At 55.0% G+C, this 23,139-nt stretch overlaps 9 protein-coding genes across 9 annotated transcripts, besides 1 other annotated feature; 5 read left to right on the top strand and 4 right to left on the bottom strand.

Annotated features, from left to right (window-relative positions):
* Positions 1-1,914: 1,914 nt before the first annotated feature.
* Positions 1,915-1,989: a sequence feature (Short protein (CABS01_14346, KAK1480820.1) was converted to a misc_feature.).
* Positions 1,990-2,656: 667 nt separating this feature from the next.
* Positions 2,657-3,150, top strand: CABS01_14345 (uncharacterized protein; the record flags this gene model as incomplete). The annotated part of the gene is made up of 2 exons (XM_060547685.1): positions 2,657-2,781; positions 2,853-3,150. 2 exons carry the CDS (start codon positions 2,657-2,659, stop codon positions 3,148-3,150), a joined length of 423 nt encoding a protein of 140 aa, XP_060393392.1.
* Positions 3,151-5,011: 1,861 nt separating this feature from the next.
* CABS01_14344 (uncharacterized protein) lies at positions 5,012-5,436 on the top strand (the record flags this gene model as incomplete). Its single annotated transcript, XM_060547684.1, has 2 exons — positions 5,012-5,175; positions 5,238-5,436. The coding sequence occupies 2 exons, from the start codon at positions 5,012-5,014 to the stop codon at positions 5,434-5,436; spliced, it is 363 nt and encodes a 120-aa protein (XP_060393391.1).
* A 492-nt stretch (positions 5,437-5,928) lies between these two features.
* Positions 5,929-6,204, top strand: CABS01_14343 (uncharacterized protein; the record flags this gene model as incomplete). Its single annotated transcript, XM_060547683.1, has 1 exon — positions 5,929-6,204. One exon carries the CDS (start codon positions 5,929-5,931, stop codon positions 6,202-6,204), a length of 276 nt encoding a protein of 91 aa, XP_060393390.1.
* Positions 6,205-10,621: 4,417 nt separating this feature from the next.
* On the bottom strand, positions 10,622-11,726 carry CABS01_14342 (haloacid dehalogenase-like hydrolase; the record flags this gene model as incomplete). The annotated part of the gene is made up of 3 exons (XM_060547682.1): positions 10,622-11,115; positions 11,374-11,483; positions 11,620-11,726. The coding sequence occupies 3 exons, from the start codon at positions 11,724-11,726 to the stop codon at positions 10,622-10,624; spliced, it is 711 nt and encodes a 236-aa protein (XP_060393389.1).
* Positions 11,727-12,443: 717 nt separating this feature from the next.
* On the top strand, positions 12,444-14,157 carry CABS01_14341 (uncharacterized protein; the record flags this gene model as incomplete). The annotated part of the gene is made up of 2 exons (XM_060547681.1): positions 12,444-12,471; positions 12,548-14,157. The coding sequence occupies 2 exons, from the start codon at positions 12,444-12,446 to the stop codon at positions 14,155-14,157; spliced, it is 1,638 nt and encodes a 545-aa protein (XP_060393388.1).
* A 493-nt stretch (positions 14,158-14,650) lies between these two features.
* CABS01_14340 (uncharacterized protein) lies at positions 14,651-15,745 on the bottom strand (the record flags this gene model as incomplete). The annotated part of the gene is made up of 2 exons (XM_060547680.1): positions 14,651-14,787; positions 14,869-15,745. The coding sequence occupies 2 exons, from the start codon at positions 15,743-15,745 to the stop codon at positions 14,651-14,653; spliced, it is 1,014 nt and encodes a 337-aa protein (XP_060393387.1).
* A 1,375-nt stretch (positions 15,746-17,120) lies between these two features.
* CABS01_14339 (uncharacterized protein) lies at positions 17,121-18,518 on the top strand (the record flags this gene model as incomplete). The annotated part of the gene is made up of 1 exon (XM_060547679.1): positions 17,121-18,518. The coding sequence occupies one exon, from the start codon at positions 17,121-17,123 to the stop codon at positions 18,516-18,518; it is 1,398 nt and encodes a 465-aa protein (XP_060393386.1).
* Positions 18,519-18,955: 437 nt separating this feature from the next.
* On the bottom strand, positions 18,956-21,967 carry CABS01_14338 (RNB domain-containing protein; the record flags this gene model as incomplete). The annotated part of the gene is made up of 1 exon (XM_060547678.1): positions 18,956-21,967. One exon carries the CDS (start codon positions 21,965-21,967, stop codon positions 18,956-18,958), a length of 3,012 nt encoding a protein of 1,003 aa, XP_060393385.1.
* Positions 21,968-22,789: 822 nt separating this feature from the next.
* CABS01_14337 (uncharacterized protein) lies at positions 22,790-23,095 on the bottom strand (the record flags this gene model as incomplete). Its single annotated transcript, XM_060547677.1, has 1 exon — positions 22,790-23,095. A coding segment is annotated over one exon (306 nt), but the record flags the coding sequence as incomplete, so codon positions are not given.
* Between the last annotated feature and the right edge of the window lie 44 nt (positions 23,096-23,139).

The raw sequence follows: 23,139 nt of genomic DNA, 5'->3' as shown, positions 1-23,139 counted from the left end.
TGAGACTTTGTCTCCTGCCTTAGGTAATTCAATGTCAGAACATCAGGTTGGAAGCCCAGGTCATGTGGTTTGTCTTCAGGGCAAGGAGGTATCCGTATGGAGCACATGGAGCTCATGGAGCACAGAGTACGTATGTAGACAAGGTACCTCCACTCCACTTGAAGCTTCCTCCCCCACCTTCGTCCCCCTTGGTCTACTTGTACTGCATCTCACTCTGCCTGTCCCTGCGCCCATCTCCACCGACAGGCTAGACAGTATGGCATTGATTGACGCGACCAAGCATCACACGGACCATTTGGATAAACAAGACGAGAGACCAACGGGAAGAGACATAGCGACTGTCTAATTGCACACACTATCCGCTGTGCCCGGTCGAGAGACAGTGCTCAAGACTGTGCGGGCTGTCTACGATCACTTCCCCCCAACTGTCAACGACATTACCTACAGTAACCTATCGACAAGGCGAGGGCTTCACTCTCTTCCATCCTAGCCTCGCTCCGATTCCAAGGGGGAAACAAAACTGAGGGAGAGAGGAGACTTACATCAAGGGACGCATAGGATCCATCAATAACCCACAAGATCGAGATTCATCATCATCCCATACGACATGACACGAGAATACGCGCCTGCTATGGCCTCGTCTTGTTGGATTTGTCTGGCTCCGGTTCAGCTCAGCTGTGCCGGCGGCCTACCTTGCCCGAGCCACGGAAGCAGAAAAAAAACACACGGACTCGTCGACGCATCTCGTGCTGAGCTCCCCGGAAGCCTGTGCAACACTACAAAGTGCAAGCTGGGAGTCTAGAGAAAGGGAATCCCTTCCAGAGGAACGTCGACGGCAAGGTTCAGGTGCATTTGCCGCAAAGTTGCGGCCCCACTGAAGAAAGTGTGGCAGGTTGAACTTATCAAGGTACACTTGCCGTGACTGGCTTTTCCGCTGCATTTCGCGGTCCCAACATGGAAATCGACAATCTGAAAGGAATGGAAGCTGCGGGCTAACACCTACCTTTTCCCCTTCGGATACGGATACCTTGCAGTCGCCTTTCAGCTTCAGAAGGTGCTTACACCACAACCCGCAGCACGGCACTTCAAGAACCACCAACCCTGCACCTTTCTGAACAGATGGGATGCCAGCCCAAGATACAGACTACGGGATACCTACACCTTTACCCTACGGACACACGCCATGATAGCGCTCTTTGACAGTTCTTTGCTCCCTCGAGTTTCGATGACAACTTCATGCGTTCGAGTTTGGTAGCCCGTCCCGGTCCACCTCGTTCCTCTTGAGCTTGGGCCGTCACGTCACTTTGCCATCGTCATTTCTGCAAAATGAACCACCCAAGTCGGCTTCTTAGCCCTCTCACGACCTACAGACGGACTGCCTATTCAGCAATCCGAGCAGCCTCACCATCACTCAATCCTTGCTGCCACAGCCGCTGCCCCCCTCTACCCACACGGATCGACAGCCTACTTTCTTCTTCTACGCCGCAAATGGCGGCTTTGCGGTATCCGGCTCTACCTATCCTTGGCCTCCCCCACGAGCTCGCGCTTGGTTTGCGGTTTTGCTCTGAAAGCCTGCGATAGTGGATAACTACGTCGCTCTCTGTCTCGGGTTATTGCAAATCCCCATCTGCCTTGGATATGCAGAGTACAAACACACTGGTCAGGCAGCGTGCAGGACAATCGCAGGTCTCAGTCGGGTGCCAGCCGCCAACATTGTCGACATCTTGGTCCAAGGTCGACTTGGACGGGCTACCACCGATCGCCAGGAACGGTACTGACTAGAGCCATGTCACAACAACACATGCCCGGTGCGCCACTGCGACCTCAGTCCGCGTCCACACAGCCGTCCACTTCCCGCCCGCGTTACGACGGCACCCAAAGCACCAAAGCAAAACCACGACACCGGATCAGAATTCACCAACCATATCTGGCCAACTGAGCAATCATCTTTTGCCGTCCCAACCTGGTTTGGCCAGCCTGCCAGCCCATCCTGTCCAATCCGAGCCCATTTAATCACATCCGTCCGAACCTGAGCACCGCTGGTGCATATCTCACCCGGGGCGCCTGGAGGGTGCCTCCTGCGCAATCGTCAGAGCAGACGGCAGTCATCGTCAGTCGTGCCTCTCTCTTGCTTGCTCTCAGCAGCCTGCTTGCTGTGAGGATACATGACTGCCCATGCTGCCACGCGACAAATGGAGCAACCATTGCGACCATTCCCGGCCTCTGAGGCCCGCCGCTGCGCAGACCGACTGTCGCTTTTGTCTGCCTTTTGCTGCTCCAAGGCCGGGCCTGGACAAAAGGAGAGCAGAGACGGCGATGAATTGGGACGAGTTGCTTTGGGGCCCTCCTCTTTACTGACCCTTTCCGACATCTGCCCCGGTCAGACTGCCAGAATAGGCCGCTGCGATTCGTGGGTGCAAGCGGCCCCTGTCGTTTTGCTGTCGCCTGCCCCTTGAGCCCGGCCGCGCTAACGCAACTCAACGACGCCAAAATCGCGTCGGTTTTTTTTTCTTCCCTCTTGGGCTTACCGGGGATTGGAGGCTTTTGCAGTCTCGCAGCACGTCGCTCGCTGTGATCAACTGACAGGATGGTGGGGTGCCTCGCTGTCCCACGCTTTCCCGATTCTGCTCAGCGACTCCCAAAACGCAACGCTGCGATGCAAGTCTTGGGCAGCCACTGCAGCTGCCGCATCGCCAACCTCGAAAAGAGGAACGCTGACAGTTACTTTGGGTTGGCCTGCCTGCGAGGATCACCGCCTCCTCCGCTGCCGGAAAACTACCAGTACCAAAGGGGCAACTTCATCACCACCAGGCGTCACCGTCTTCATCCTTACAGGACATCAAACAGCCCAGACATGTGGCCGAAGACGCCCAGGGCAGACGCCGGTTCCCTTACTCCAGGTACCAGCCGCTGCTCCCGCAGGCTAGTACAATGGGCTCCCCACCCGTTTTCCGCTCGTCTCACTCGGCAACGCGTTGGTTCGCCAGGTCGCCGAACCTTGACAAGTTGACAATGGGCGAGCCGCAAGCCTATTCCTTTTTTGGCCGAGATCCAAAGGAGGAGAGACAACTCACTCTCAACGCTGTTGATTTTCAACTGGTAGTCACTGGTGTACCGCTGCTGCACAACAAAGGAGACGCGATGCACTGATGTGGCCCTCTGGCCAAAGCAACTGTCACCGGCAGGCACACATAGTTCTCCACGTCAGATCTGTGTGCGGTATCCGTACATAGCTTATAATACCTATGCTGGTTATGGATACACAATCATCACTTGTTCGGCTTTCGTACTGTCTGCCACAACCCGTCGTTTCTCTCGAGAACTGGACTGCTGCGACTGCATTTGTGGGTGGGCCCATCAGAACTCCGAAAGACAGGGCAAGGACGCTCCGCGGTCTGTAGAACTGACATCCATGCACCCATGCTGTATTCGTACGGGTCAAGGAGACATCGGCCCATCAACTACGGAGTAACATGGAGGGAAATCGTCGTGCGGTGTACCGCGTTTTCGGCGTTAACCCAACCTGGCCTTGTTGCCTCCTACGAGGTACGGACCATGTACGGAGTATGTACGGAGTACTGCTCGCGGATTGTGGTCGGAGCCCGTTGTACGAATACTTACTTATCACACTGTATCTGACTTGTCTTGACCTGCAGCGGAACACTTTTCTTCTTCCCCGCGAACTAGGCGTACCGCCGGATGCACACATTGGACGCTCTTCTATATCTGCCGTCTGTCGTCAGATACACAACGACCGATTGATCCATGTCCTTGCGCTGGTCAGAGAGCGACACGGGCTGAAAAATTAGCCAACGGATGTAGACTTGCAGCTTCAGCTCCTCCTTCGCATGATTTTTACCTACAGAATACTTGGGCTGCTGGCTTGTTAAAAAAAAAATGATACTCTCGGCCGTACGAGGCGAACAGGAGCATGCATGGTCAGGTGTGGTTCCATCACGGCGCCGTTGCAGCAGAGGACAAATATACATCTAGAAATGGCACAAAGACTTTCAACTACACAGTCACATAACGTACCAAGCCTTTGGGAACGTAAATGGCGTCTCTTGTGCACAGTTGAAGCAATCGCCATGGGGGTCCCTCGCCGTCGATCCTCAGCCAGCAGTAGCCCGGACAAGGCCGTGAGATCGAAGGGCCAGCCAGCGAGGCCGGGGGAGCGGGCAACGGCTTTCATTCCACATTCAGATGTAGCGTCTTTACGCTACGGGAAGTTTTCCCTCGAAGATTTCCGCGCCTTTGGTCTGAAGCTAGCCGGGTTTCATTTCTCGTCGAAAAGTCATGGTCCCTTGACAATTGGTGGTTCGATTCGGTTCTCAAACCAGACACTGGGGACATATCCACGTTCTGGGCAGCGACCCTTTTTCTAGATTGCTCGACAGCAATAGATGGGTCATCACTTGAGCCGACACCGCCGCAGTACCGCTGCAGGGGTGCAAACAACAAAGACACGCGAGCTGCTATTCCTGAAACTGGACTCGCAATATGGGAAAGAGAAGTCTGCGATGCTCACGGAATTTGTGTGCTGGGGACACACAAATGTGTACAACGATGTCAAGGCCACTCACCAAGCTTCGTGGTCACTCGAAAGCAATGTGGACTTGATCCAGGAGTTGCCTTCGGAAACCTCCGTTACCATGAATTCCAATACCGAGCATGGATATTTAGCCTGACCGAGATACTACGATTTCCTTCACTGACAGCCCAGACGGCGCAATCTGAAGTCACATCGCGCTTTCCAAGCATCTATCCAAAAAGCGGCTGATCCCAGGCATCCCAGACCAAGTACTAGAGCGCAGACGTGCGGTTGGCCGCTTTCCACTGGGTGACAGTGCTAAGTAAAACGAGGCGCGCAAACCTGGGCCCGCCACAGGCCTCGTTCGTGGGATTTTCTTAAGATGTGCATGTTATAGGACCCCCTTGCCTAGAAACAATCGTCCTGGGGATCAGTTATGCAGTACGCGCACATCACAACGCAGCATCTTCTCACATCGTCATGTCAGGAAACGAGGCCACGAACATCAGCTACACTGGAAATGTCGCCGTCATTGCGCAGATTGTCAAGTGCGATCGGGCTTCAGCCCACCTTTCGCCCACTTCAGCCTACGCTGCCCAACTATCTTGGCTCACTATCCCGGGACATGTTCGCCATGATGTCGTGTATGGCGATCAGCTAGGAATCTTGGATGGCTGATTGGGCGTTCATCTCTTGCTCGATACAGTTTGACACTGTCCGGGAGTAAAGTTCCCCGGAGAGGCGCGGCGCCTCTTTCTGTCGATCTCTGGAACTCGTCTATGGTAATCACCAAGTCATCGTCGCCTTCACTCTTCACCCTGTCTTTTCACAGGAAAACTGCGTACGACGCCTACATTACCAAAGTTTGGGACCGAGGCAGTCATTACAAGTCAAACGGAAGATAGTTGGATACGATTCAGCTGGTCCGCACCCCCGTCAACTCATGCACAGATTCGATGCGGGCGAATTGGATTCATTCGGGCCGCCAACCGTGCCAAGCCAGCAGACAGCAAAGACCAAAAGTCACACAATTCGTCTTGTCATGCTTGACAACTTGGACGTTCCAGGCCACACTCTCATCAAGAACTTCTTCCGTGATCTCGGTCTCACTGGGCCTAGATCGTGCACACAGTGAAGTGCGGAAGACGGGATGCACTGCGACACAGGACCAGAACATACACGCGGCAGCACACCTAGCTAGACTGTGGTGTGGGGGCGTCTCCGGACCATCGCTCATCCGTGGGCGTTGTAACCTCACCACTGAAGCCGCTTCGCGATTCTTTAAGGTGGACCCTCTACGGAGTACTACCTAGCCCCAAGACATCGTTGGCTGTCCTTGATGTCTAGCCAATGCTGCACCTGAGTCCCGTTGGAGGGCGGAGGCTGGAATTCACGAGATGCGATTGGCGGCAGTGGACGACAGCAAGCAAGGCAACGCAGGTGCAGCGATTGGAGGCGGAATTTCATGTCCTCAACAAAGCCTTTTCAGCAGGGTCGATTCGATTGATTCGCCTTCAGTACCAAGCGATGCATGGCCCTGCGAAGGGCTGGGGGCCCAGAACGATTCGTCGACATGTCACCCTTTGGGCAAAGGGCAAGGTCAGTCTACGACGTTGCGCGAATTCATCAGACACGCCGCTTTTCAGCGGTCTTCGGGGCAAGGCGGGACATGAGGACAACGGCGCCGAACGGTATATGGCGTTTCCTGGAGAGCGGAACGCTTGTAAAGCTAGCAAAGCGGAAAGAAGACGTTGTCTCACTTCGTCCCAGATACTTGGCACCTTTGTCCGTGCCGATTGGGCGGCCTACGACTGTCAGTCTTAGTCTTTGCTACAACATGCTTATCACGCATCACGTCGGCGTTTGACGAGTAACTCTAGCCTCTACGGAGTACTGCGAAGCAGTGCTCTCCTGACGTTGCGCTATGGCTAGAGCGATCTGAAAATCCAATCCTTGTTCGCTGGCTCGGAAAGACTTGCTGATGCCAATGTCTTCACGTCGAATTGCCAAGCGAAGATGGACCGGATCAGTATCACCGGCTAGAGGAGCTCGAACAGACAACGACAGGCCGATGAGCGGCGAAGCGAGGGTATTGTATTACGATGCCGGATTGATCATCTCACCGTTTTTTCATCGACGCCTGTTGCACAAGTCTCTTTCTCAGCATACTATGTAAGCTCTGTGCAATATACGTACTTTATCGGTAAACCTCTTTCTTCCTCCCCTGTTCGAACTTGTTGATGGTTTGCCGAAGTAGGTACTTCTCCCGGCGGCTCTCAAACGCCATACTGGATCAGGCTGCGCCTCGAGATGTCGATGTAATCTGCTCGTCAGACATCTACCCGTCGTTCCACTCTGACGATTTGACGAACCCTCCCCCGGAGATGATATTCGGCAAGGAAGACATACGGAGTACCATGTGGACTGGATGAGTTCCGAGTGTAACCACTTCTATTTTAGTGTCTCCTTGCAAGGACGAAGAACCCGACGCCGTGGATGAAGTTCAAGGTGTTCGTGGAGAGCGACTAACTTGCGGAGTACGATCAATCGGCTCGCCATCGCTCAAGCTTCCAATCGTCCAACGCAGGAAATTTGGACGACAGATGCCCACCATATGCTACCGAGCCGGCATGGAAAGCTACCTTGGAACACGGGAAACGAGAGAGGACGCAATTGCCTAGTCTAGTATCGAAGACGCCGGCGGTTCACGCCAGTGTCGAAGGCGTGACGCCAGCAAACACCACGGAACACCCACGCAACACACAAAATGCCAAGCGACTGAGATAGCGTGCAGGAAGACTTCCACAACGACTAGAGGAGTCATGGCCATGCATGGCTCCAACATGCACACGGGAGATGGAGCCTTTTTTTTTTCTCTCTTCCCTTTCAAGATATGCACAAGAAAGGGGTTCGGTATCCCTCCAACCTTGACTCCGGACAGCGGGCACTGGAAGAGAGATGTGATTACAGACGACCTCTTGCGGTAACATCGCCGCAGAAAACCCCCAAGAATCGATTTTTTGGTGGCTGCGAGTACTCGAGTTTATTAAAATGCAATGACGATACGGAGTATACGAGGCAGAGAGTGGCTTGGTTAATCAACAGGTATATAGTGGCATCCATGATCCAGATCCTGATCAACTTTTTTTTTGCTCCAACGTCCAAGGTGGAAACAGCGGCAAGCGGGAGATTGGGATCAAAATCGGGCCCTGGCGGCCACGTGCGGTGCCGACAGTGACGACTGACGAGATGGATGAGGTGCCGGCCCTGCCCCTGCGCTGTGGAGGGGGCCAAGGACAAGGAGTCTGCGAGGGCTCGTTTTTGTTCCTTCACAAGTTCACAACCAGGCATGGGATGATGGGGGCACGGGGACAGCATGCCGGATTTTTTCCCCCTTCGTTATGCGCACAAGCCGCAGGCCCATGCTTCTCATTAAACTCGACCAAGGGTCCTCGTCACGGCCGTAGTAAAGGGACCCGTGGAGGACGCGTGCGACGCAGACAACACTTGCATTCGACTGGGCTGGTGCGTGCTCTAGTTTCCACACATTTTACTTGTACGGACAGTACCCCATCTCTGCGACGACACAATTTCCTTCTCGCTCGCTAAACTGAGCACAGCCTCACGACATGGCCACCCCGAGTCAGTCTTGTTCAGTCCGCTACCGAGTACCGAACCGGTGCAAACAATGCGGATACTGCCGGACGACGTCTATCGTGTTGGAAGCCTTGGAACCTTTCTCTGGAGCTCTGGAGACAGGTGGATGCCGGATGCTAAACGCGCGAAAACAGAAGCCGTCGCCGGGAAGCATACACCAGAAGCCCCCCCCCCCCCCCCTTTTTTTTTTTCCTTTCCTTTGACAGCCGCGCGGTTTTGCCTGCCGGCCCGATGACCTGCGTCGGGTCGGCGGCCTTCGCTCGCCAGCTTACACTACTCGAGCGCTCCAACGCCATTCGGAGCTGTCACCGTCAAAGGACTCGTTACCCAGGGAGGCATGAGATGTATTCCGTGTTTCAATCTCCTCATGAATTGTCTCGTGGTGACGACTATGCTCAAAATGAGATTGCTGTCATCCCTTCCGGTGTTCTGCTAGCGCGCCGCCTCAACGATATGGAGATGTAGCTCAACCGACCCGGCCCTTCGTGTACCTGCAGCATCAAAGACCGTTCGAAAGTTAACATCATACTAAGCCTGGAGGCTGTCCACATCAGCCCTCTACCTGATGGTTTTGAGATTGACATTTTCGCGCGCGAAGCCTATGTTGGCTTAGCCTTTAATGTTCCTGCATTCGCCCATACGAAAAGCTGGCGTCCGTTGTGTTACATGTCGGAATGACATCGTCGGCCGCCTGCTTTTTTTTCTTGGTGGATGGCTGCGCTGTCAGCAAACAAACCCCGCCTGGGTTCCTGTACCGGCGAAAATACACTCGTCGCCATTGCCTCGCCTAGACAGTGAGTGTACAGCTGTCTCGGCATCATCCGCCAGATTATTTCTGTAGCTAATCGTACCTGCAGCCACCGATAATCTTGCTTTGCCCATGAGCAAACAAGGCATTGACACTTACAACTGTGCTGTGTCAGGAGGAGGGAGGAATCCTTCCGCTGCTGTGCTACCCCTTTTCACCAAGTATCACGTCCCGAGGAGTATTGATAGACGACCTTGTTCCACTCAACGGGATACACATGTTCACTACTTGGAGCGACACACCCACGGCTCAAGCACGAAGATCTCCGAAGTTGCCTGCAAGATGCCGAATTCTAATTCGCCTCGCAAGCTTGTCTAAAGTTGGTGCCCTGAGAGAGCAGAGCGTACACACATACCTACACACACACACATACGCACACACACACACACACCCTGCAAGCAGCCAGGTCCGTCAGCATGAAGCTCCGAAGCTGACAGGTGATATTTGTGCTTTCGGGACCTTGCAGCTCCGAATTACGAAAGGTGGTCATAGACCGGTGTAGTTTGCCATTGTGATACCTCAGACCGCAGCGGGTTTGTTCGTTATGCAAAGTTACGCCACATCCACGGTCTCGGGACCGCTCCGCTCAGCTCTGCAAAGACCAAGATAGGTCAACGAGAGACCAGTGTACCGGATGCACTCGGCAAGCTCGCTCTCTCAGACTCTCTCGTATACGGGCTCCTTCTTCGTGAAACGACCGCGGGCTTTTGCGGGTTGCTTTTTGCCTATCCAGATGCGGTGCATCGACCGGGCTGAGACTTCTTAACGTTGCTTTTTTCTTTCTCCCGCTTCCAAGGTCGCGAGATCGCAGCAATCACCCGTAGTTGGGGGGTAGGGCCCCGAGGAACCCGGGACAATGACGAGGCGAGACGATCATGTGTTGCAAATGTGTGCTTGATTTTTCCTGTACCTTGAGCTGGATCATCGTCGACGCAAGCTACTTTGTGAAAGCCCCTTCAACACTCCCGCGTTCGTAGGCGAAATCAATGCAGCGGCAGCCAGACGAGTTGAAGTCAGGGACTCGCCTGACTCGGCTGAAGGAGGATATTCTTGGATCCTGGGGTTGCACATGTCGAGTACACGGCATACGGCGGGACTTTGTCTCCAAGGCTAAAGACATTGTCTTGGGTCCTTCGGGGTACCTCTACTCGGTTCGGCACACGCCCCCCTTCGGTGAAGGTAGAGGGATGATGATGTTTGTTTTGTTGTTGCACTGGAGCTGCTGCCCCGGATCAAAATAAACATCACGGATCTCACGCGACACAGCTTATTAGGGATCTTCAGGCTTGGGGGAAAGAGGACTCCATTTCGAGAACTATCTCGCATCTGAATCCAACAAGTGCTCCCTTGACGAGACAACGGCGGGGAAAGAAGATTAGTTTGTATTTGCCCTTTCTCGCGCACTGGCCGGTTGATAGGTTTTGCCGTTCATCCTCTGTCTCCTCTACTCCCTTGTATGGAGCTCCGAGGACTTATTTGGCTCCAAGGGCCAAGGGAACGGTAAAAAGCGTACGATGTTGTCATACTAAAGTCTGTACAGGCCAAGTCTATTCTTGCTCTATCGATTCATTAGCAGAGCCTCCATTCCTCACGCCAGAGTAGTCAGTCAGTCGTAGACAACTACACTAAGGCTTCGAAACGAGGGCGTCGGTAAACTCCAGCGTGACGACACCGTCGCGACTCTCCACGACCTTGACAGAATCGAGGTCTCTGACGATCCAATCGGGTTCCGCGTCCACGACCTGCTCAACGGTGTGGCTCGTGACGAGGCCCAGCACCTTACACCCAGCCTCCTTACCGGCCCTGATGCCGGCGGGGCTATCCTCGAGGACGAGCACCTGCTTGGAAGCGTCTCCCAGGCCCAGCTTCGCGCGGCCAATGCGGTAGCAGGTCGGGTCCGGCTTACCGTTCTCGACGGACTCGGCGGTGACGAGGTGTTGAGGCTGCGGCAGCTTGAGCGCGTCGAGCCACCCGCCCACAAGGGGTTCAGTCCCCGAGGTGACGATGGCCCAGGGAGCCGACTTCGCGATGAGGGCGTCGAGGAGTGCCCTTGCCCCAGGGATCTCGACGGCGTCTCCCCCGTAGAGTTTCGGGAGGCGGCCTTCCATCTCACGCGTGTCTGTTCGTCTCCTGTTAGCCTTTTCTTCGCGAACCCCTGAGTTCATCACCGTCTCATCCCCCCCTTGCGTCATGTAGGTGAGCATGCATGAAAAAAAGTTGGGGAAACCTGACAGACGGCGCGCCGGTGAGTCGTGTTTAGGTAGGTGAAGCAAGGCAAGGGGGGAAGTCGGAATCAGGAACAGGTACCAAACACGCGAGATCAGACAAAACAGAGATCTGAGATTTTTTTTTGGATGCGTAGAGGTAAGGTACTCACACTCCCAATTTGCTTTTTCAGGGGCCAGAATCTTCAAGATGTCGATGCTACGACGGCCGTGCGAGGTCTCGAGGATGACTTCGGGCGCGACTCCTATTTCGTTGCCGACGCTGCAAGGGAGAAGAGAAGGCCGGTGTTAGTGGGGTTTTTGAGAGATGAGATGAGAGAGAGAGGGTAACCCCTCATGCAAGGGATGATTGGTGATGATGATGCTGATGAACCGGTGGAGTTTGTTGGTTTCCTTACGTGTGCCAGTGCTTCACGACGGCCTCTGTTGAGTCGATGATGGTGCCGTCCATGTCGAAGAGGAAGCCATCAAAGGTGAAGCGTTGTGGAGGGGCCGTGTACGACATGGTTAAGTCTGGTAGACAGGGTAAGCGGTTATCCCTCTGAAATGAGTTGTGAATGTATGCCTGAAGAGATGAACGTTTTATGTGTTCGATCTATGGTTATGGTCTTTTAATGTGGTCTAAGATTAATAGTGAAGAGAAAGTTATTGTGTTCAAGAGTCTAGTTGAGATTACGAGTTGAAGTTGAGTGAGGTATGACTCTGAAAGGATCGTTGAAGTTCCGAGTCGGCAACGACAACCTTGGTAATCCGCCTTTGACCAGCCCGCTATTTGAGCTGCGGCATCTTTCCAGCGGCCAAAAACACCGAGACGGGCATTCCTGTCCACCGGAAGGGGCCCCTCTAACGCTGCGGCAGCGCCATCGCGGCAGCACTGAGCGTCTGTGATCCACCGGCTCCAGCACGCCTTTTTTTTTTTTTTTACCCATCGGCTTTTTCTTTCTTATGTCAGCTGTCGCGGGGCAAAGTTACCCATGGCGGGGCTCCTTCATTGGGATTAGCGTCAGGCGGTGAGGATATCTTGGTGGGGCGCGATAGCGATAGCAGAAGCGGTGTGGGATGGCAGAACCCGACCTCCCACTAAATTTTTGAAAGTTGCACTGCAAGGACTGGCCGAAGCGCCAGGAAAGTTTTGCGGCGGTCGAGGGTAGCAAAGCACCAACCAAAGCTCACCCCCATACAACAAAAATCTTGCCAAAAGTCGCTTTGGTCAGATATCACGATGGCTGGCTCAATTAACAAACCCAAGAGTATGTGAGAGTATCTCCTGAATTATTGCCAATATCTTTTATGTTATACCCTTTTTGACTAACAGCATCTTCGCAGAGCCAAAGTCCAAGAGGACGACGGTTCGCCTCCGCCACAAGATCGAGAAGAAGTCGGCGGCGAAGCAGAGGAAAGACAGAAAGAAGGCCAAGCAGAACCCGGAATGGCGCACCAAGCTCAAGAAGGACCCGGGTATCCCGAACCTGTTCCCCTACAAGGAGAAGATCCTCGAGGAGATTGAGGAGAACAAGCTGCGCAAGCAGGAGGAGAACCAGAAGCGTCGCGAAATGGCAAAGGCCGCCAAGACGGGCGCCACCGTCGCCGGCGCGACCGGCCAGCAGGTCGACGTGGCCGACGACGACATGATGGTCGAGGACGACGATGAGGAGGACGACGGCGACGACTCGAACCCCATGGCCGCTCTCCTGCGCAGCGCGAGGGCCGCCGCCGAGACGTACGAAAAGGAGTTGCGCGACGACGATGACGACGAGATGGACTCGGACGACGACTCGGGCGACGACTCTGACGCGCCCGCCGAGATCCCCGTCGGCAACGCCACCTCCCGCAAGGCCTTTGACAAGGTCTTCAAGAACGTCGTCGAGCAGGCCGACGTCATCCTCTACGTCCTCGACGCCCGCGACCCGGAATCAACCCGCTCCCGCGACGTCGAGCGCAGCGTCATGGCCGCCGCCAGCGGCGGCAAGCGCCTCATCCTCGTCGTCAACAAGATCGATCTCGTGCCCCCCAAGGTCCTCAAGGACTGGCTCATCCACCTCCGCCGCTCCTTCCCGACCCTGCCCCTGCGCGCCTCCAACCCGGCGCCCAACGCCCATACCTTTAACCACAAAGAGCTCACCGTCCAAAAGACGTCGTCCGACCTCTTCCGCGCCCTCAAGTCCTACGCCGCCAGCAAGCAGCTCAAGCGCGCCGTCTCCGTCGGCGTCATCGGCTACCCCAACGTCGGCAAGTCCTCCGTCATCAACGCCCTCCTCGGCCGTCTCTCCGGCGGCCGCGGCGCCTCAAAGGCCTGCCCCGCCGGCGCAGAGGCCGGCGTCACCACGAGCATCCGCGCCGTCAAGATCGACAGCAAGCTCACCCTCCTCGACTCCCCCGGTATCGTCTTCCCCTCCGCCAAGAACGCCTCCGCATCGGGCCTCGTCTCCCTCAAGAACGCGACAGACGCCCACGCCCACCTCGTCCTCCTCAACGCCGTCCCGCCCAAGAACATCGAGGACCCCATCCCGGCCGTCACCCTCCTCCTCCGCCGCCTCGCCGCCTCCCCCGACCTGCTGCAGAAGCTGACGGACGCCTACGACCTGCCGACGCTGCTGCCCAGCCGCGCCGACGGCGACATCACGACCGATTTCCTGGTGCAGGTCGCGCGGAAGCGCGGCCGTCTGGGACGCGGCGGTATCCCCAACATCAACGCCGCCGCCATGACCGTCGTCACGGACTGGCGCGACGGCCGCATCCAGGGCTGGGTCGAGGCGCCTGTCCTTGCTGTCCAGAGCGATGCCAAGGGCGCCGCGCCTGCTGCTCCCGTGGCTGACGACGTTGCTGCCGCGGATCAGAAGACTATTGTCACGGAGTGGGCCAAGGAGTTTGACCTCGGTGATTTGTTCAGTGGTCTTGCTTCTGCTGGCGATGAGGACGAGGCGATGGAGCAATAAGGGGTGGTGCAGTATAGTAATGGAGAGAACGTAGTGAGAGGAGGAGAGGGGAGTACATGATATCAAAAGAGAAAGTGGAGGAGACGTTGTGGTCCCATTTCTTGGGTTTTAGCTCCCTCATGAAGAGCCTGGCTGGCTGTTAGATTCCTCATTTTGTTTCACATGGCGTTTTTGGGGCGGTCCAAGGGGAAAATAAAAAGTAAAGAATGACGATTCAGCCCGTTGTCCTCATTCAAATCTGCACATACACTTTCATCCGGAATGTCCCTTGCTTTCATTTGATTTGGTCCTTATAGGATTATAGACGATTCTGTCATCCCGAGCGACCTCCTGCTTTCCATCCGCCCAACGATATTTGGTTGTGCGCAATCAGATGGCGATCCACAAACGGCCATGATGCAATGTCGAGTCACAGCTCAGCGGTTGAGAAATTTGCGCTTGGTGGTTGACTTGCTGAACATCATAGCTATTTCAATACTAGTCTCTCCCCGTCTTAGTCGAAGATTGAGAACTTCGACTCGATCCCAACTCCATTGTGCTCTTTAAATGTCGCGTAAGCTGAGCTAGGGCAGCCGGCGGAAGAATTGGGAGCCATCTCAGCCCACGGGAAGTCGACGTCTTCACCTACATCTAAAAGATCCCAGCAATCTGATTGTCAGCAAGCACTGACTTCGCTGATAGATGGGCTGACAGGATAATCGGATCACTTACCAGGGTAAAACCACAGTCGCCTCAGGATCCGGAAATGCATCCAGTCTTTTCCTAACCGGGGAACTCTCCTCCGCAAGTTGTGCTTGAAGACTGTAAGCATATAAGAATGTACAATGCCTTCAAGTTCGCCAACCATCATGTCTGGCGTCTTTCCAGCTAACTTCTGAAGTACCATGAACTCCACCGAGGGATTTGGGCGGTCATTTTCAGGGAATTTCTTTAGCAGGGTCTGTAACTTTGTGGTCCGCCGTCCGCATGTCGTCCAGACTCTGTACGCAGTCTCCAGATGACCCTGAGAAAGAACAAGCGATGAATTCTGCGGCGCGAAAGGCTTGGGGTTGTCGGCGACATTGGATGTCTGCCGAGACTGATGTGTGGCCGTAGGTGCCAACGGCCTCTCACCGGCAGGTGCTGTTTTCTCCATGGCAATAGACGTAGCCGGTCTCTGCTTCATAGGTGTCTTCCGCTTCGGTACTGTCGAGTTCTCAGATGCCGCACCTGTCACATCCACAGCCTGGACAGTCGCCGGCGCCTTTGATTGCGGTGTCGCCTCGCTAGTATGTGGTTGAAGGCTCACAATGCCCATGATGATCGTATTCTCGCTGTGGTCCAGAATTCTGTCGAGCATAGCATGGGCCTGCTGGCGAGATCCATGAAAAGCGAAAGTTTCTTCTGAGAGATGGTCTACCACGGGCTTGCCAAGGCGTCTGGTGTTGCTGATATTGATGGTGATGTCTCCAGCGTCTTCAGTGTTCAAGATGACTCCGAGGCGTCCGAAGACAGGCTTGGTGTTGTCGGAAGCGGGTGACGACAGTTTGACTCGCTTGGCCGGTGGTTGAGAGGACGCCTCCGCGGCAGGGACGCCGTTACCTTCCATCTTGAGTCACTCCACGGATGAAGGAAACGTCAGTAAACTAGCCGAAAGAAGGTGCACTTTGGAAGGGCAAACCTGGTAAGGAGATTGACTTTGGATGGTTGTGTAATTTGGAAGTTGGTTTGGGTGGGTTGTGGGGAAGAAGAAGGTGGTGAAGGTCAAGGCTGAATATTGTAGGAAGGGACGCCCGAGGCACATGCTCCTCCTTTGGGAATGCATTCACTGAGTGGTGTGGGACACTCGCCCAGGAGAAGGCAGGCTCGGACAAGTGGGTGATATAATAATCCGCTAACTACCTTACAGTGTATATTATAACCTTCTCTTTCTTTGTCGCTATATCATAGATATTATATAACGAATATAACCGAAGGGCTACTGACTGACATCGATTATAATGCCAGTCGTGGTAGTGACGATGGTAGTGAAGGTAATAGAACGAGGCTGTCAAGACTAATGAAGCTCTATTTGAATCTAGTACTACTTCCCAGACTATTCGTGTGGGAACTCAGAAAGATAGAACTTCTTCGTTTAGTTATGTCCCTTATAAGAGAAAACAAAGTGTTCTATGGCCGTTATTTCATGAAACGCTCGCTTTACTATGTCAACTATGTACATGGCAGGACTGTTTACCAAAGGCGCCCTCGTCTTGTACGGAACTTCAGGTTACTTCATATCCCTGATAATCCTACTGACTTCGGTGAATTCGAATACCAATTTTTCGTAAAGGCTGTTTCATTCATATCAAGGATCTAGTATATTGTGTTCAGATCAACCCATGGTAGGTCGATGTAGCGGCATATTCCCACCTACTCCCAAACCCGAATCACGCATGGTAGAGCTACATTCGAAAGTGATAGGGAATTTGATTTCATTCGCTCGCACGCGAGATCACGTCGTAGGCAGTTGTTGAGACCATGTTCATGACCTGGGCAGATGCGGTCAGATAAGTAGGTAGGTGACTCCTGCATTGCCTGGGCTGCCTTCTCTATCAAACGCCCCTTCCCGAAGGAGGTGAATCATGCTCGGGACCTACCACCTAGTGGACCTTACCTTATTATAATTCACTCTGAGTACGTACCCACGTGACGCGTGGATGCCAGAGGTCGGTGAGGTCGTCCCCATTTTCCTCCTACCTGCAAACGCCCCTATCCTGCACTTCACTCCCTTCACCTCAAAACATCACGTTTTCTTCCATTCGCACATCAACAGCACACTGATCAAGGTTTTTAAAGCGCTACACACAAAAAAATTGAAAGGTCTCCGCCTACGTGCGCGCCAGAAGCTCTCTTGTCTGACACGCTTTGCGTGTCATACCGATCGCAGCGGCCTACCTTCACAGTGTTGTCCCTGCCACGACCACGTCGAACAATCTCTCCAAATGAAGAGATCCAGACCTTCCAGTTCAAGCTCTAACGCTTTGAACTACGGGTTTGATGACGGTCGACGATCCCGAACCGAGGAGGAAAGAGACAGCAACCCGGTCAAGAGACCCAAGCCGAATAATGTTCCACATGGCACCATACCGATGCAACCTCACGACATTAGACCGTCACAGAGCCTGGTCACGGAATACAGCACGTCTGGGAGCGAATCAATCCAAATGAACGACCAAGAGCGCAGTGAGGAGATTCAGAAGCTGAAGGAAAAGCTGTCGATATTAGAGAGGTCTTCTGATCGAGAATGTCAAGGCGCGCCATACTCGCCTGTGCGACCCAGCCTCAACGACTTCAAGTCAGGGTCCTACTCTGATCCTCAGAAGCTCGAGTATCAGCACGGCATGCACCCTGATCGTGACGAGCAACTCGTCAGGCCTCCCTCCAGACATCGAAGCAGCTCCATCGACCGGGCTGGTTGGAACGAAAACCGCTCCGATCACGTAGGCTCCTTTGGCCGTGACCATCGTAACGACACCTATAGAGATACACAGCGATCCGTTGCTTCCCAGTCGGGTATCCAGAGGGGGGGGTATCACCAAGGTTCCTCTACGAAATCATTCCGAGGCACCTCCAGTAGTAGATACAACGCCAATCGTGCCCACCATACACAGCAAAGGCCACACGACAGAAACTCCCAAGACGAAGCGAGATCAGCGCCGCCTAACGCTCCCGTGGCTCCCGCAGCGAATTCGAAAGCTGCCCAGCACCTGAGCAGCGCTGGTCAGAAGCGAAACAAGGTCTACCACGACACCGACATCCGCCGCCACAAGCCGCCCTTTCATGGAAAAGTGAAGATGACAAGCGAGGAGCAGACCCAGAACCAAATTACTACCTCGCAATTCCTCTACGGTGATCGCTTTGACCCTAAGAACATCTGCTCCAACTGCGGCCACGCCGGACATTGGCTCGGCGACTGCGTCTTTCCCGACGACAACGGCACCATCATGGGATGTCCGATCCATAACACGAAGCTTCACGTCCTCGACGACTGCCCAGACCTGCCGCACATGAGCTTGCAGCAGCGCGTGACAATCATGGTCGTGCGCAGGAGGAACAAGCCCGCGATCCGGTCGAGGAAGCCGTGGATCGAGTTTGTCAAGGAAGCTATGGGCCAGGGACTAGAGGAGCTGGTCTGGGCGCCCTCAGTGTGGACGCAGGAGTTTGTGTTGCGCATGATTCACGACCGCAAAGCCCATCAGCCGTGGCTCGACTTCGATTACGGACGGGACCTCGTGTCCAAGTTGCCTGTCGATCCGGAGACACAGGGAGATCTTAGGTCTTTGCTCCGGAAGTGTTCTTTGTGGGACCAGGTTCATAGGCCTGTCCGTCAGGCTCGCTGAGCATGCTATTCGTCTTTCGAGGGTTTCGGGTTTGGTGTGTTCATATCTGTGACCGAATGTCTAGTATACGAGGTTGAGGCGAAGATGGACGCGGGATGGGTTTGATGATGAATGATATGCGTCTCCACAGTCTGTGTACGATACTCTAGATAGGTCACGTCTGATACTATCTTGGTGCGGTGTCATGCTGGGCTCCAAAACTTGTGATATTGAAGGGTGCTGCTTCCTTGTAAACACAGGATCGAAGCATAGGAACTGCGTAAAGACACGTTCTATTCCCATTTCACATAACAGATTTTGCAAACCGTGAGTAGGCATAGGTAAGCGCGTTCGTTTCTGAACTTTTAGGTTGGCTAAATTTTGGCCATCTTTCTACTTCAACATCTCAAAACACGCAAGAATTCCGTATTCTCATTCCCACATCACAGCGCCCCCCCTCAAACGCTAACAAGCTCCATCTTGACACCTCTCTTACCCGTCATCTCATCCTTCTCATCCGTAACCTTGACCTTGACCTTTTGGAACAGCTCCACCCGCAGCTCCTTGCTCCCGCTCGTGGTAAGCACATAATTCTCCGCGTCAAAGGTGCTCTCGGGCTCGGGCTCCGCGAGGTCCCGCAGCCGAATCAGGCCCTCGATACCGAAGCGCGGGACCAACACGACGAAACCGTTGCTGAAGATCTTCATGACAAAGGCCTCCTCCTCGGCGACGCGGCCCTTGAGGGCCTGGCCGACGTAGTAGGCGATGCTGGCGCGGCCGGCGAGCTGGGCGTTGCGGTGGCGGACGTTGATGTTCTTGCAGACGGCCTCGAGGCGGCCGCGGCTGCGGACGGCCGGGTGGATGGCCTCGTAGCCGATGGCGGCGGCGAGCTGGCGGTGGGCGACGAGGTCGGCGTACCGGCGGATGGGGGAGGTGAAGTGCGTGTAGATTTCCGAGGCGAGACCGTAGTGGCGGAATTCCGGGTAGGCCTGGGTGCCCGAGCAAAAGTACTCGGCGGACATCATGCAGCGGGTGGCCATGATGCGGACTAGGGTGTTGAAGAAGGGGTCGACGGGGTCGACGCAGGTGTCGAGGGAGTCGGCGAGCGCCTTGCTCGAGTCGACGCGGAGCTCGAGGCCCTTTTTGACGCGCAGCTGGTTCGAGAGCTCGTCAAAGTTTGTCTTTGGCGGGGCGCCGTGGCGGCGGAGGATGGCGGTCTGGGGGAAGGCCTCGTAGATTTTGGCGGCGACGCTGACGTTGGCGAGAAGCATGAACTCCTCGACGAGGGACATTGTGTCGAGGTGCTGCTTCGTCTTGACGTCGATGGGATCCGACGTCTCCGACTCCATCTGCACCTTGACCTCGGGGGAGGACAGGCTGAGGGCGCCGGCGTCCATGCGCTTCTGCTTCAGCTTCTTGGACAGCATCATGAGCGTTCGGATGCTGTTGGTGAGGTCGTCCTGCTGCGAGGCGTCGTCGACGCGCAGCTGGGCCGCCTCGTAGCTGAATGCCTCCTTGGACTGGATGACGGATTTGGTGAAGCGGGCGCCGACGACGTCTGCGTTGGCATTCATCTCCCAGATACAGGAGAAGGCGTAACGCTCGACATAGGGCTTCAGCGAGCACAGGTCGGTACCGAGAAGCATCGGCAACATGTCGATTCTCTTGTCGACTAGGTACACGGTGGTGCCTCGCAAGCTGGCCTCCGTGTCCATGGCATTGGCGGGCTTGACAAAGTGGGAGACGTCGGCGATGTGGACGCCAACCTCAAAGTTTCCGTTGGGGAGAGGCCTTGCGTGGAGAGCGTCGTCGATATCCTGGCAGCCGATGGGGTCGATACTGCAGATGAGGAGCTTGCGGAGATCCTCTCTGTCCCTCCAGCCGGGATCTTCCAGGCTCTGTGGTACTCTCCAGTCGTGGCCCTCCTTTGGCAGACAGTCGAGCACCGTCTTGGGGAAGGGACGGTATTGCACGTCGTACTCCAGCAGGAGGGCCTCCGTCTCCGCGGCCTTGGTCTCGAGCTCACCAAGCGAACGCACAAAGTGGCCCACGGGGTGCCGGGAATCGCGGTCCCAGGCGTCAATCGTGACCAACAAGCGCTTGCCGAGAAGCTCGGAAACCTGTCTGGAGCGCAGCTTGATCTTGGGAATGCGCTTGTCCATGGGGATGAGGAAAACATTGTCCGACTTGCGGCCCTGGCCGCCGCTCTTGCTCGCAGACGAAGGGTCAATATGTCCGACATACTGCCGCCAGTTACGCTTGATGACGCCGACGACCTTTGCCGTCGGTTGCGGCCGGCCTTCGGTGCTGTTCTTATGCGTCTTCTTCACCTCCTCCTGCAGTGCCTTGCGCTCCTTTTCCGAGACAAAGTCCTGCGCTTCCTCCCCGTCGGCGTTCTCGTCGCGCGTAACCGCCTCTTCCTCGATGATCTTGGTCGACGGCTCCTTCCACTGGTCCTTTGGCAGAACCTCAACCACGACTACATCGCCGCTTACGGCCCGGTTGATGTTCTCTCTGCCGAGGACGATGAGAGGCTTGGGGAATGCGGGTACGTGAATGGAACCCTCCAGGTAGTTGTACGGCGAGACATTGAAGATGCCCTGGTGAAGAAGACCGGCCTTGACGCCGGTCATCAGCTTCGACATGGTGAAGTATTCCGGGTAGATCGGGCCGGCGGGCTTCTTGGAAAAGCTCGAGTTCCGCGACTCGGCAATCATGTCCAGCAACCTCTCGCCATCCTCGAGACCGCCGACGTACTCGGAGAGTGACATGGCTGCGACACCTTCGGTCTTGGCCTTCCTCAGGCAGTCCTGGTCGTCGCTCAGCATCACGACGGCGGGCACCGTCTTGGCCTTTGTCTGCGCCAGGTGGTCGGCGTACCACTTCACCGCCTTGCGCACGGCGCGGTCGTTGCGGTCATTGACCGTCTCATTGAACTCCCGGTTGACGTACGTCTCGAGGCGGAAGTCGTTGAAGAAGACGTAGAAGCGCTTGTCCTCGCTCTTTGTGAGGCCGACAAGGCGGTTGTACAGGGGTAGCGAGCGGTTGCGCAGCTCCTCGAGCACCGTCTGCAGAATGACAACGTCGTAGAAAGCCGAGCTCTGCTCAAAGAGGTCCATGGCGTTCAGCAACGCGTTGGTGTCGGGGACGATGTAGTGCCCCTGGGGGAACGCCTTTGTCCCCGCCGGCTTGTCAGAGAGAACGAAGGGTTGAACTGGGAGGCATTGTTTAGTTGTCATGTTCGTGCGGTAAATCGAAAATGGGGTAAAGTCACCATTGTTGGCTGCATCTCTGGGCGCCGTCTGCAGACAGACCCGGCACAGCTTTGACGAGCAGGGGATATCTTGACGCAGGTAAACCTCCCTCACAATCTTCTGAACCTTGCCCTTTCTCGTCGAACGGACGTAGACCTTGCTCGAGATATTGGCGGCGAAAGGGTCCGTCTCGAACGAACGCTTAAGACTCGTCATTTTTTCTGACTTGTCGATTTCTCAGTCGCCTTTTTGTCGAAAAAATGAGTTAGCGACGATGGCGATGAATTTTCTTTGAATTTATTTATTTCGCCGCCCCTTCACACTGGGCTGGGCACTCTTTGATGATGAAAATTGAAGTGAGGTGAGGCGCGGTCACCGTGGGGCGGCTGACAAACGAATCAGGAAGCCTGTGGCGCTTGAACGGTTCCTTATCGAGAACGTCCGTTCTTCCTATCTCTTATCGATAATGGAACCATCAGCGTCATTGCATCACCTCCCGTCACCACCTCACCGGGCAGACGTGACACCTCAGTTCTGGTGTACCCAAGGTAGGTACGTACCGCAGACTTTCGTTTCCGAACGACGCATCATGCCGTGCACCCCAAGATCAATATCGTGGTCCGCACCTCTCGACAGCAGCTGGATGCGACAGGCTTGCCAACCCGTGTTGTCACCATTAATTTGAGGAGGGCTGTCTTGTCCTCGCCGACAGCCTCATCGGGAAGCAAAATCTTTGTGCTAGTCGACGCGGGACTCGGATGAGGCTGGCCCGAGGAGAGTCAAGTCACCAAGGGAATCTCGTATACGGGCACTCTTCGATTGTTCAATGGCTTGTCATGGTGGCTCACCATGGCGCGCCGCGTTCTCCCTTCTGTCGACCGACGGATGGGTATTGCGAAAAAGAGATACGACAAGCCGCCGAGCCGAATCTCTCGTACTCAAGCATCGCTGTACTTGGAGATGCCCACGAGAAGCGCGTAGAGTTAAGATTCAGCCGCCGACTACCTAGATAAGAAAGCAATCCCGCTGGGTCCAAAGCTACCCGACTCCCCCGTGTGATCCTCTGTCGTCGTCGGCGTCGTCTCTTGTCTTCCCCGACGAGCATGGTCGCACGGCGTCGTTCCCGAGTCTCTGTCTCTTTACGTTGCGCGCCCCCAGTTCCGCCCACGAGCGCACGGCGGGCGCCACGACGGGAAGAGGGAGAAAAAAAATAAAAGCAAAAAATAAAAATAAAAAAATTAAAGCTTGTGTAACTTTGACCCTCTTTCGCTGGTTACACAGAGGAGAGGAGGGGGGAAAGAAGAATAAGAAGCTACAATATCCAAAAATAAGAACGACGAAGGAAGCGATGAATGGGATTACTTCGTCCCATCAATCGGGAAACAAAC

The sequence above is a fragment of the Colletotrichum abscissum genome, assembly GCF_030869225.1.
Source record: "Colletotrichum abscissum strain IMI 504890 chromosome Unknown Scaffold_53.1, whole genome shotgun sequence".
NCBI classification, from domain to species: Eukaryota; Fungi; Ascomycota; class Sordariomycetes; order Glomerellales; family Glomerellaceae; genus Colletotrichum; species Colletotrichum abscissum.
The sequence above is the reverse complement of the archived record's forward strand: the minus strand, read 5'-3'. Positions and strand labels throughout refer to the sequence as shown.